At 40.3% G+C, this 13,207-nt stretch overlaps 2 protein-coding genes and 1 long non-coding RNA gene across 3 annotated transcripts in view; all 3 read right to left on the bottom strand.

Annotated features, from left to right (window-relative positions):
- The window catches only part of LOC101163727 (kallikrein-7), a 93,849-nt gene that overhangs the window by 69,324 nt on the left and 11,318 nt on the right, over positions 1 to 13,207 (bottom strand). The window lies entirely within an intron of this gene.
- On the bottom strand, positions 2,618 to 3,947 carry LOC101163964 (anionic trypsin-2-like). Its single transcript, XM_004067829.3, has 5 exons — positions 3,846 to 3,947; positions 3,633 to 3,777; positions 3,403 to 3,535; positions 2,982 to 3,236; positions 2,618 to 2,900 (listed from the first exon to the last, which is right to left on the bottom strand). The coding sequence occupies exons 1-5, from the start codon at positions 3,901 to 3,903 to the stop codon at positions 2,733 to 2,735; spliced, it is 759 nt and encodes a 252-aa protein (XP_004067877.1). The 5' UTR covers positions 3,904 to 3,947; the 3' UTR covers positions 2,618 to 2,732.
- Positions 5,819 to 6,666, bottom strand: LOC111947351. The gene is made up of 2 exons (XR_002873165.1): positions 6,409 to 6,666; positions 5,819 to 6,283 (listed from the first exon to the last, which is right to left on the bottom strand). It is a non-coding gene; the product is annotated as an uncharacterized LOC111947351 (long non-coding RNA).

The following is a 13,207-nucleotide window of genomic DNA, read 5'->3' as shown; positions in this document are numbered from 1 at the left end:
GTAGGGGGAACTATAAATTGGAACCGCCATGAAACAAGACCTATAAGTTGATGCAAAGCTTCAACTTATAAATCCGACACTTCCATCTGGCATACTATAATACAAGCTTAAATAACATCCATTATTCAAGGCTTCCATCTGGCAAAATAGAATATTCAAACATCCATATTCCAAGAAATAATATTCCTTTGTGCTGCTAATATTCACATTTAAGTCAGATGTATCTTTGGAATGCAGTGGAGGCCCACCGCCCCATCACTTTCAGTGCAGAAATAGGTACGTGGAGTGCAGCTGTCGTTGCAGCACGATTCTCAAGGAGCGCAGGGCCATAATCTGCAGGGAAGCTGCAGGATGAACAGAGACTGTGGAACTTGGAAGCCAGCAAGGGTTCTACGCCATCCACCAGACCAGGAGTAGGGGACGCAGGCTCAGGAAGCAATGCATGGATAAAAAACAAAACGCAGCATCAGTCTTGGCTAATGAATCGCATCGCACTTTGATTATCTGAATACCTTTGCAGAACTGGTCAAGTTTTAGAATGCTTGAAATAATAATACAAAGGTCTTTGTATTCACAGAAAGATGTCATCTAAATGTTAACAGAGGGAGAAAAAAAAATTTGTTTAACAATAACTCTGAAAAACTCGAGATTGTTCCAGAACTGCAGTAAGGTTTGTGTGTTTGTGAGTTTCAGTGTGTATTTATGTGTGTGTTTGATCTGAACTGAATAAGGGGTATGCATGTTGCCTCATGTTGTTTCTCGTCTCTGATTTACATCACAGTTGTGTTGAAAGAGTTTTGTTGGGACAGAATGAGTTGTGTAAATCTGCTGTGTGCTCACACATGAACCAAAGCGCTCAAAGGTAGAAGTTCTCATGGATGCAGCAGAATATAATATTTACTGCGAAAGTATTTAGGATAATGATTCTGTTGAGTTAAAGACCCAACCCAGTGAAAATGTGTTTTGTGGGTGTCAAACATGTTTTTGCAGCATTTTTCTGATAATGAAGGATATTTATAAATAATTATTTTTTTATCTTTGTGAATAAGGAGCAGATGAAAAAATGCTGAAAAAGATTGAATTTGTGACGTAGAAAATACTCTGGGCAGGGCCACGAGCTCCCTGCTCTGCCCCATTTTGATGCATCCACCTGCAGACATATGGATTAATGAACATCTTTGTTTTCTTTGTCTGAGCTGGAGTCTGGATCTAAACTGTACGGTTGGATAGTTCTGATGTTAATGCCATTTTTTTTGCACCACTAATGTTAGGTTGGGGGTGTGAGGGGCTGTAAGCTAGAAGGAGAGGGTGTAAAATTGGAGCTCTTGGGAACTCCTGCCGCTCTGCAGAAACTATGTCCTAGAAAACCACACAAGTTTTTAGATTTTGGCTAAAAATAGCATCGAATTAATGAGAGGTTTGACTCTGTTTGCTATAAATCAAAGGGAAGCCAACCCATGTGAAAAAACTGCTCATCAGTGTGCCCCCCACCCCCTGAGTTACACTTTTAGACTCCTGAGATCAAAGGTCAAACAAATTCTCCAAATATCTTGTGATCCTTGTTATGTTTGTAGATTGCTCATTTTGTATTACCTTTACTTTATTCCAAGAATAGAAAGTAAGAGACACAAACAAATGGAGAATGTCAAAGTCGTGAATCAAAGTACAGGTGTGAAAACGGATGGAGGTCACCTGCTGCGGTGATGCAAACACAAAGAACAACATGAACTCTAGCAGGACAATGGAAGAGAAGGAAGAGCCAGAGGTCAAAGGAAATGCCACGTTAAAGAGAAGTTCTCCACTGAGTGACGTATGAAGAGTTGTCTTATCTTCAAGCTGCCAGCTAACTTCGCCCAGGTGTTCTGATGACATCAATGCCCCCATCTGCATTCAGGAGATGACAGCAGAAGCATAGCAACAAAACTATCACAGTAAGCAGTTTTGTCTGGGGGTGGATGCTCAGCCTCAGACTTTAACCCATTTTTCGGAGTCTGATGAGATTATCTGACGTTCATAGAATTCTGGCGAGCGCACACACTGGCTATATTTTAGAAATTTCCCACTACAGTAAGTTATCTCCCTCCAGAGTTTTGTTTTACGTCATTAAAATGTCACTGTGAAGACCTCCTCCCTGAGTATGAGGACTTACAGAGCAGGTTGTGTGTCTTATTGTAGGTTCTGGAGGGTCACAGTGAAAGGGCCTCATTTTGTCTGCAGTTTTATTGACATGAGGCTCTTTTACAAATTTGTTCTTAAAGTTTTTCCTGAATATTTTTAGAAAGGCCAAAGAGAAAAACCTGTGGGACGTCATGAAGATCGAGTCCTGAGCCGCGTTTGGAGAACCAGGAAGTTCTACTGAGAGAAAGAAAGAAAACCTTTTTACCAGCCGTGGTTCCATTGCACCCCAGTGGTTCTGAATCCGGTTAGGGTTTGGAAAAAAAACGGTTTTGTTTTCTACAGGAAGTTTTTTCTTCTTGAAAAGTTAAAAAAGAAAAGTCAGGTTTTGTGTATCTTCATTTTGAATCTCTTTAGATGTGGACGCCATGTCTACAACTGTTATAAATCTTTAGTACATCAAACAGCTGATACTTGGAATGACCTACAAACAGTAAAATCATGTTTTTAATTTTTTATTGGTTAAAATGATAAAAAAAATCTTTGGGGAAAAACTCTTCATTTTTAAATGAGGCCAGAAAACTGCCTCTGCTGGAGTTAAACGTTGTTTCAAAGGTTCACATGAGGCACTCTGTGCTCTTGGTGATGTTGTTGATCCAATCAACATATTCTCTGATGTCCGTGTAGACGTTGGGCACATCAGGGTATTTGCAGTTGTCACCCTTGTTAAAAGAGACAATGCCAACAGCTTTGCCGTTGCACACCAGAGGACCACCAGAATCCCCCTGTTAAGAGCAGACATCATGAAACACTCAACCCATCATTAATCTACCAAATTTACAAACTGTTTTACTGAGAAAACCAACCTGACAGAATCCTTTGACTGTATACTTTCCACCTGCACAGATCACATTGGGGGGAAGGCCCCCCCAGCTCTGCTGACAGTCATTGTGATCTATGATGGACACATTCACCACCCTCAGGTCATCCGCAAGACCGCCAGTGCTCACCGTCTTCCCCCATCCAGCCACAGAGCACTCCTGATTTACACTCAAATTCATGTCATTTTCTGCCAGCGGAATTGTTTTAATGTTCTCTCCCATGGTAGCATTTTCGGCCAACTGCAACAGAGACATTTTCGGTTTTAACTCCTCAGACGGTGAAAAGTGATTATTCAATTGGAAGAATCCATAGCACAGGTGGGGCCAGCAAGCAGAAATAGGAAAAACTTAAACCATAAGGATGTATTATCAGCAGAACCTCTGGATTACCTAAATGTATACTTACTTTAAGGAGCATTATGTCGTAGCCATATTGAACATCACTGTATTTTTTGTGCTTGTATTGGTTGCTTATTTGAATTTTCTTGACATTGCTGTTTTTCCAGTTGTGTCCTCCCAGAATGACGTGATTCAGACCACTGAAGGATTAGGAATTGGACAATTATTGATACTTTCATAATTTAGAAGCTAATTGACAGACCTTGATGAGATGATTTGTGCAGTCTAGTTTCTCACCTGTCACAGTGAGCAGCAGTGACCACAAAGTCTTCGCAGATGAGGAAGCCTCCACACACGTGACCATTTTTGTTCTGGACGGACACCATGAACTGCATGGAACCTTCTGGAGCAAGTTCCCCATTGATGATGACACTTCCTTGAACTGTACAATGAAATCAGGTTGCTGTATATCCATTTGTTGGAGAATTATAAATAAATACATTTTCCTACCATGTGATGCAGCACAAAAAAGAGCGTGGAAAAGCAGAAACTGTCCCAGAGCCTTCATGGTGTCAGAAAATCACACTTAAGCTTAAGATGGTCTCAGTCTTACGGATATTTATACATGTACCGCCCTCTGCTTTGATCATAGGCCAATCATTATTTATCTCAACACCACGTCAGACCACATCCTTTATGCTAAATGGTTGCGTGTTTGCAGCTTGATTAATTTTCATCATGTGAAAACAGTCTGTAGTTAGTCAAGAACATCAGAATAACAGGTTGCAAGATTTTATCGCTTCTGAACGAACATGAAGCCGTTTTGATCTGTGAAAGCCTCTTAATGTGGAACTATAGACCAGGGGTCCCCAGACTATTTCCAGCTTTTCCATTCTCTGTCCGGGGGCCAGGGTCAGTTTAAGACAGAAAAAGTGTGACGACCGCTTGGGTGCCTAAATGTAAACTGAAAGCCACACATAACCAAATTTTAATAACCCAATATGATATTAAATAATCCTCTTTGAGTTCTTCACCAGAAAAAAAGAATAATAATAATCAGCAAATATATAATAAGACTCTTTATGAAATCAGGAAAAAAACAAATAACCCTCTCTGGGTTCTTTAAATAAACGTCAGGAAATGTAAAGTAGTAGTATTTTAGATTTAAGAAAATCAATAATAACCAAATAAATCTCTGTGAGTTGTTCACAGAAATGAAGCTTCTGTTGTCCATGCACAATCTTAGGTAAATGTTCAACTTCAGTTGTAAGAGCAGAATCTCCTAAATCACTCATATGAGCAGTCTCTTAAGGTTTTTGTGTTCTTTCCTTATAATCCAGTTTTGGAGGTTTTCAGGAGTCTTGCCTAGTAGACACCACTGTTTGCTCTCTCGATCAGAAAAACGGAAACGTCATGTGGCCCTTGCTGGGAAAAAGTCTGGGGACTCCTGGTCTAAACTTACAAACTCAGAGGCTTTCACAGATCAAAACAGCCTCGTGTTCATGACAATCATTATCACCAATCAGGAGTGAGCTTATTGGAAGGCCACAGCCCTAAAACTTGAAAATTGGCTGCATGAGATTTTTCAAACCTTTTAAAAGTTGGACGTGGGGGCCAGCAGGCTCCACCTACTTTTATTGAGGCATCTGATTGGTCAGTTTATAACTTGAATAATATTACCTACAGACAAAATATCATGAAAATGAGGATTTTCAAGAAAATGTTAAAAATGTATCAGATCATAAATGATTATTCTGACCAATAGAATGACTGAGTAACAGTTGTTTATTTCTCTATAGAAGTCTATGGGATTCTACAGGTACTTCCTTTTTAGAACCCCAGTGGGGCGGGGTCACTCATTGCAGTTCTCATATGCATTCATTTGTCACCAGCTGTCTTAACTAGGGTGTGATGTTGCTTTAAGGCAGGGGTGTCCAAAGTTTTTTTGGTGAGGGCCAAATACAGAAAAAGGAGCAAAGGTTCGGGCCGCACACAAGAGGTGACATATTGACAAGTGATTACTGTGTATTTTTAACTCACCTATAATGTGAAGAACATTGCTCTCAGTGGGAGCAGTGATGCTGATCAGTGCCACATAAAACAAGCACAGGTCAAACTGAAACATTCACTCAGACAATGAAACTGACAGGGCAGAACACAGGACTGGACTCAGATGCAGAGTTTTAGATGGTTTTAATTACTTAGACTTTGATAAACTTGGCTTGGCTTTGTCAAGGAGAAAACAAGACAACCAGGCACAGGGAAACTCTGGCTATAAATACATGAGGAAGGGAAGCACAGGTGGAAACGATCAGGGATGATGAGGCAGGCTCAGCTGTGGGGAAACAGACAAGGGAAGGGAGAGGAAGGACTGAAACGAGAGGTGAGTTAAACCTTCAAAATAAAACAGGAAGTTAAACACGAGACAACACCAGAGACTGACAGGAACTTGACGAGACATGACAGAAACCTCAATCCAACCAGGCAGTTCAGAACGGGTTTATTGAGCAGCTGAAGCCAGCAGATCTTTACATACGTAGCCGTTAGTGTGGTTGACTGGCAGAGTGCACGATTTTGTAGTTTATAAAGAGTCGACTGTTTTCTCAGAAAAGTAGACCCAAAAAAAGGGCTTATGGGTGACCAACGAGGACAATTTTAACATTAAACGCACACAATTTAAAAAGCTTCATTTTACAATTACACTCTGTGACAAAATATGCAGCTATGAACAAAAGAAATTCCAAAAACAAAACAACAAGTTCTTTTTTACATAAAGGGAATACGTTTTCACAGTTCAGAATGCATTTTCTTCACCTTTTTGGTTCACTCTATCTCTGTGAAGTATGCAAACATGGCCTTGCAAACAGCATCCTTGTAGGTGTCAGACGGAGACAGCTCATAGGAGCTTCCTTTACTTCCTAAGCCCGTGCCCTTTGCTCTTATGAAGCCTGTGGGGAGACGTGAAGGCCATTATTAGGAGAGACAGGCCGGCGGCAATCGCTCGTGTAACGCTGCCAATTACAAGAGGAAAATAGTGAAGCTGGCCTGGATGGGACTGCTTGAGTTGACTCACCGCGATGGGAAAAAAAAAAACTGTTGAGCTTGCAGGCTAGTTGGCATTTGCTTGGATTTCTGTGCTCGTTCGGCACCTGTGTACGAAGCATAGCTGCTCTGATGCTTGGACATAGTGCCGACGGACATTATACTCTTTCATCACGGCAACATCTTCAGTGCAAATCAAACAGACACACTGTCCGTTGATTTTAGGGATGGGTACCGTGCCCCGGTATTGAACCAGCCCCGGGGCCGCATTCTTTAAGACCGCAGTATCGTTAAGATCTGACCTGAACGGTTCTGCTATCGGTACTGGAGAAGTTACTTTTTTGTGTGTGTGTCCTACAAAATATAAGCGTTATCTGCCATATTTAACTAACCAAGTCAGTCAATTTTCCGTTAATTAATGATTATATTAATTTCGGTATTCTCGTTGAAGCGGAGAGCTCTGTCTGTCTATTTGTGTGCACGGGGGGCGGGGCTGTTGCTCAACAGCACGCGCCGCGCGCACACACACAAGACAAGGCAGCGCACACACAGTCAGTGGCGATCTCGTAGGGGACACGTGAGCGCCCTAGACTAAGAACTAACGTTTCTGCGTAAAAATTATTAAGTTTGCCTACCATGCTGTCACCTTGCTACTACGATGACCGTATGTTGCGCTGTTTGTGCAGAACAGGCTGGGGCAGCGGGAGGGGGGGTGGGGGGCGTTGCACGCGGAGCACACAACAAACAGGTAGAGAGGCGGGGCTTAGACTCACCGCTTATGATTCCAGACCCGCGACAAACTATCAGCTGCTTCCTAATACTTAATAATAATTAATAACTAATGATAGTTGTCATCCGTAAAATTAATATCATTTATTCTGTTTACTGGATTTAAAGAAAAATAAATGGAGTTGGCAAAATAGAAAGGAGTCTGCATCAAAGTGAATTTGTTTCCATCATTTAACTTAACTTAACTTAACTCTGGTGTTTGACAGACAGAAAAGTCGATTCAAGGTTGTGGAAAATGGACAAAAGATCAAATGAAACATCACACTCATAAAGAATAAAAACAATTAGATTAAATAATAAAATAAATATCCTGTCTGGAACATTCTCATGTATAAAGTAAAATGTTTTGTTAAAAAAAAAAACAATGTTGTTTCATAGTGAGGAAATAAAACACTTAATGTTCTTAATTTGTTATTTATTTATTTTTTTTCGTCCTCAAAAAGTATCGATAAGAGTTCCGATAAGAGTACCGGATCGATAAGCAGTATCGATAAGAGTAGCAGTATCGTTAAAACCTTAACGATAGCCATCCCTAGTTGATTTCCTTAAAGAAATATTCATTTTCCCGCCCTGTTTGAAATCTTCTACACTCACTTGCTAACTTGCGTTTCTTCGGTGCTGCCATTTCTGATGACTCGCGGTAAATATTCTTCTTTGCTTAATTTTGTCTAGTGGAGAAACACCTTTCAGTGACCGACTCCATCTAGTGTTGAAACTGAGAAGTGCAACAGAGTTGAGCTCCAGCGCCATGTGCAGGCCAATTCAAAATATAATTCAATTATATTTTCAAAATTTGCTGCGGGCCAATAAAAACAGGGCAGCAGTTCGCCCGCGGGCCGTAGTTTGGACACCCCTGCTTTAAGGACTGCATTTTTGTGAACAAGCAGACAGAACTACACACTCTGCTAGCCACACACACATACGTGTAGTAGTTTGCCTGAACAAGATCGGATCATTCTGCAGAGAAGTCAGAATATTTTTTTTATTGATTTGAATTTTTTATTTGAAATGGTTTATTTCAACCAATCAAGGAATAATGCACAAAACAATACAATAAGCATTCATGCATTCATTCAAAGACATATCAAACTTAGAATAATCAGACATTAAATCAAAGATTGCTTGTGAGTGGAAGGAAGCAAATTTATATAATCCCACCCCTGTTCTACCGTAACCATTTTATCCGGTTCATAACTTTTCAACTGATATCAATGCCTTACCAACACAGTTTCAGGTCATCACGTGTGCTTTAGTATCAATAAATCACATGACAATGATGAATTACTTCATAATTATGTAAAGTAGTTATAAATATTTTGTTCAATAACATACCATATAAAGATCAGTTATCTAAAATATATTCAGATTATTTTCTTTAAAAAAAATCATGTTTATGATTAAACAAAACACTGTCAGAAAATAAACATAACAAATCATTACTTTTTGGAGCAAGTCAATTAATATAATTAGATATCATGTTAAACAGTAGTTTGTTTTTTATAATAAGGTAACGTTGTGTGATAAAAAAAAAGGGTCCATATTCTGTCTAATGTCCAGGGTTGGTATTCCTTCTTCTTCTGATTAACACACCGTTCTGCTGGTTTAAACAGAGTTTATAGTTCTCTTCGCTGCAGACATCAGATAAAGGTTTGTATCCTTTTGCGGCTGCTGTCAACGGCACTGAAAGTTGAGGTCAAGTTGTCTGTAGTTCAGAACTCTCTGCTAAAAATCAGGGTCACAGATGCCAGGTGCCTATTTTCTTGAAATTAAATTTGACTCTTAGTTTTATTACTGCAATTGTTGGCTAAGACATTCGTGATCAAACACTTCTCAAAGTCCTTCATGGTGTTAACAACCAGAACCTTGGACCAGTCCGGCGGACCGAATGGTTTGATGGAAATCCTGCAGCCTTTAACCCAAGTGTTCTCAATCTGCTTACGCTTCCTGAGAAGCCTAGCATGTTTGGCTATTTCAGCATTCCTTCTGGTCAGATGGTCTTTTAGATAAACAGCAGATCCTTTCAGATTCCTCCTTTGATTCATCAGAGCTAGCTTGTGGTTTTGATTCGCAAACCTTATGAGGATCTCTGGTTTATCCGTCTCCTTTCTCCTGGGAAGCTGGTGGCAGGTCTCAATGGTATTTAGATCCAGGGAAATCCCTTTAGACGTAAAAAATGATGCCACTTGGTGTTCTAGAGACACTCAGTTGCTTCTCGTTTCAGAAGAACCAGCAGGAATGCTAGCATTGCTATTAGCATTAGCAATGCTTACTCCAGCTGCATTTAGCTTTGCCCGAGGTTTGATCTGTAATCCAGTGAGGATGACAATATTCATCCTTGGTTGTTGTTCCATCTCGTCCAGTCTTTTCTCCAGAATCTCGAACCAAATATCTTGTTGCTCGTTTTCAGCTAGGAGTCTTCAGAACTCTTCAAATAGTTCCATGAGAGGAGCTAGCTTAGCATGGATTTCGTCAAGTGCCGCTTTAATGTCATCACTGTTACATGTTGCTTAGTTTGTCCTTCGGGGCCATGATCGGCTGTCTTTCTTAGAGATAATCAGCTTTTAAGTCCCTTGACGATCGTTGAAATAACTTTTAAGTCACATGAACATCTTTTAAAGAGCAGTCGGCAGGCAAAACGTGTCCGTTCGTTAACCCGGAACCAGAGAAAAGAAATAAATGAAGATGTATTAATACTTCTGCAGACAAAGGCTTGTAGGTCTTAAAAGAAAAAAAAAAGATCATCTGCTTTAGGAAATAGTCTACAATGATGTGTTTTGTAGTAATTCCCTCCACTCCTTTATTATTGCTATGACAAAAGGGTTTAAAAGGTATTGCAAAGAGGAGGGGGGTTGCCAACCCTGTTTGGTTCCTGTTTCATTTGTTCATTTGTGAAATTTAAATGATGTCTTCGTTAATTGTGATTAGCTATGGAAGATCTAAGATTCACCAAAACTACATTTCTACATGACAGCAAGAAGAAACTTCCAGTTCAGTCCATCAAAGGCTTTTTTCAGGATCTAATGAGAATTCATTGTTTACCAGATTTTTAATAGAATTGTGATCTAATATATTAACGAGTCTGTGAACATTATCTTAAATCTGTTTGATCAGCCTTAGTCCCAACTGTCCTAACAGGTGGATACAGGTTGTCATACTGATACTTATCGGCATGCTGCGTGCGACAAGTCACAGTGAACACTTAAACAACACATAAGGGTAACCAATAATATTCACACCCTTTAAGATGTGTATTGTACACAGTCAGCAAGGGGCCTGTACCCACACTTTAAAAACAACATAAGACATTTTCTATACTTATCCTAATTCATTGCTCATGCTGTGGACTTTTTTATAATCTGGAGAAACTTCACCTCCTGTCTTTGGTTCATGGCTGCTCTTTACAGAGTTTTCACACTGTAGAGTACAGGGAACTGCACCACGATTCACTTGCGAAAGGATCAAGATCATTGGTTCCATGCAAACCAGAGTTAACCTGTTTACTGAACTCCAAACAAATTGTCCAAAGACACAAACTCATGTTTGGACCAAACAGTCTGTGTTTCCATAAAACACATGAACAACTAACATGAACTGTGGTGACCATGTTGACAGTTTTTGGCGTGAGCACATGGAGGCAGGTATTCTGAAGTCTGCTAACCTTGACACACCAAGATGCATGTTGGTGTCACAATACTGGCTTATGTCAATGATCAGATGGGATTATCCATCAACCTGCATCAGCAATTAATGACAACACTCAGCATGTTTTCTACTGTACCTCATCAACAGGAGCTGCAACCAAACAGGGCAAACGTATTTGCTGCTTTTAAAAATAGGTCAACATGATAAAGCAGCAAACTTGCCATCTTGTTTTGTCTGAACAGGTTGAAAGTTTCACAGATGAAAAAACCACAGTATTCATATTTCCGTGGCACAACAGATAAGATGGTGACTGATAAGGGTTTTGTTTTCCATCACCGAAAATGCTCTGATTATGTTTTCAACAGCATGAGTGCACCATAGCGGTGCTCACAGCTTATTTCGGGCGTTGTGCTGTAGTTAAGCACCTCCTCCGAACAGTTCCAAATTCATTTTATCCACGTTTCACTGTAACTTTTGGTTTGAAGTGCAGAGACGTTTGCATAATAACCAAAGGCAGCAACACTTTTACAGCCCACCAATGGAACAGATATGTCCACCAAGTACCGTGGTAGGTTTGAACCCAAGCCGCACGGTGGTGCAGTAGGCCGTGGTTTGAAGCCCAGCTGGGTTCTTCCTGTACATGTGTGGATTTTCTCTGGTTTCTTCCAGCAGTCTGAAAACATGCCTCACAGGTGAATTGATATCTTTTAATTGCCCCAGATGTGTGTGAGAGTGTGAGGCCCAGCCACAGGTGACCTGGCTGGATGCAGGCTTGAACCCTGAAAGCTCTCAACATGAATACTAACAACACTTAAACAGCATTAACATTACGTGGAAATGAGCAGCTTTAATCTAAAAGAACTGCAGGGGGCTCGCCCCCCACAAGATTGCGTCCTGGGCGACCGCCCACATTACAGATAGAAAAAACCTCAGCTGCATCTGAGCCTTTTATCAATAAATCTGACATTGGTTGTTCTTGAACATTGCTTTTTAACAAGAAGAAGGATCATTTATCTCCACATCAGACCGCATCCTGTCTTCTGCATCTCAAAGATTTTCAGAATTGCACAGTTTAACCTTCATCTTGTTCAGGGACTGTTGTTTGACTTTATTCAACAAATGCTATGATTTTCTGATTTACTGAAATAATGATTACATTCTTGAAACTGAAGCTTTCCATGTTTGTATTTATGAGTTTGATCTTTTCCGTTCTCTGTTTTTCAAACTCTTGTTCCTGTTAGTGATGCAGTTTCCCAGTAGTTTGCATTGATGAACAGATGAAAATAGCCTTCTGCTGTTTGGAGTTTTGGTGAAACACTTGGTTCATCTGTCAGGATTTAAATCAGCAAGCATTGGTCAGCTGGTTTCAGTCTATGGGGGGTTTGGGTCACCTCAGACCTGCTGAAGTGCAGCGAGGCGGCTGAGTGCTGACACAGCTTTACCTTTAACGTTCAAACTTCTGTGATGTTGTCCTGATGTTTGCGTCATGCTTCTTGTTAAATCAAAGCAAAGGTGGGTGTAAAGGTCAGCTTTACATCAGATTACAAAAGCATCTGACACAGTTTTTCCAATGATCTTCAGTTGAGGTTGTAAACATGTTTTCTCAGCAGCAGAGACGCAGCGTCTCCATCTCTGTCTGTTCTCTAATAGCAGGAAAAGGGCATGAAAGTGAACCAGGGTCAAGACCAACCCATCCATCTGTTCATCCATCCATCCATCCATCCATCCATCCATCCATCCATCCATCCATCCATCCACTCACCTTATTCCAATTCTGGGTCACAGAATGGAGCCTATCCCACCCTGGACAGTTTTCCAGTCCATCACAGGAACAGATAAAGCCTCCAAAAGAATTGATTATTAAGCAAGGGAATGGTTCCAAAGTGTTTTCTTTTGAACAGGAAATGCTGTTTGTTTTTGCCCTCATGAATAAAGAATGTTATTTCTGTTCCACTTTAATAATGTCTTTGGTCAAATGAACAAATTCTTTGGTGAAGGGTGATGATCGGGTCATTGAGACCCACTCCAGTGAAAATTGAGTTTTTGGTGTTCTTTTAATATGTTTTTGTGGCATTTTTCTCATGGTGTAAGACATAAATAACATAATTTAAGCTTAAAACTGTTTTTCTGTGGATTTGTTCCTTCATATCATGTTGAATCAGGAGCAGTTAATAACACACAGCTTGAAAAATGGCTCTCAGTTTTGACATAACAGCTGAAATGGGCGGAGCCACAAGCTACCTGCTTCTGAACCATCCTGCCTCTGACGGAGATGGACAAGGAAGCTGAGCTAGTCTTCCTTTGGTTTAGATTTAAAACTGCAGATGTGTTGGTTTTTCTTAATGAACAGTTGAACACAGAAAAACATTGTTTGTGTTGTTTTATTGTGATCCACCACA

This window comes from Oryzias latipes, chromosome 4, assembly GCF_002234675.1.
Source record: "Oryzias latipes chromosome 4, ASM223467v1".
In the NCBI taxonomy this organism is placed as follows: Eukaryota; Metazoa; Chordata; class Actinopteri; order Beloniformes; family Adrianichthyidae; genus Oryzias; species Oryzias latipes.
Note: the sequence above shows the minus strand (reverse complement) of the source record. Positions and strands in the feature narration are given on the sequence as shown.

What these genes read in the sequence shown, in the direction of transcription:
- LOC101163964 (XM_004067829.3), bottom strand. Translation starts at nt 3,903, where the DNA reads ATGAAGGCTCTGGGACAGTTTCTGCTTTTCCACGCTCTTTTTTGTGCT. An exon ending in ACGACATAATGCTCCTTAAA is followed by an intron (nt 3,237 to 3,402) that starts GTAAGTATACAT and finishes TCTCTGTTGCAG; the next exon opens with TTGGCCGAAAATGCTACCAT. An exon ending in CAGTCAAAGGATTCTGTCAG is followed by an intron (nt 2,901 to 2,981) that starts GTTGGTTTTCTC and finishes TGCTCTTAACAG; the next exon opens with GGGGATTCTGGTGGTCCTCT.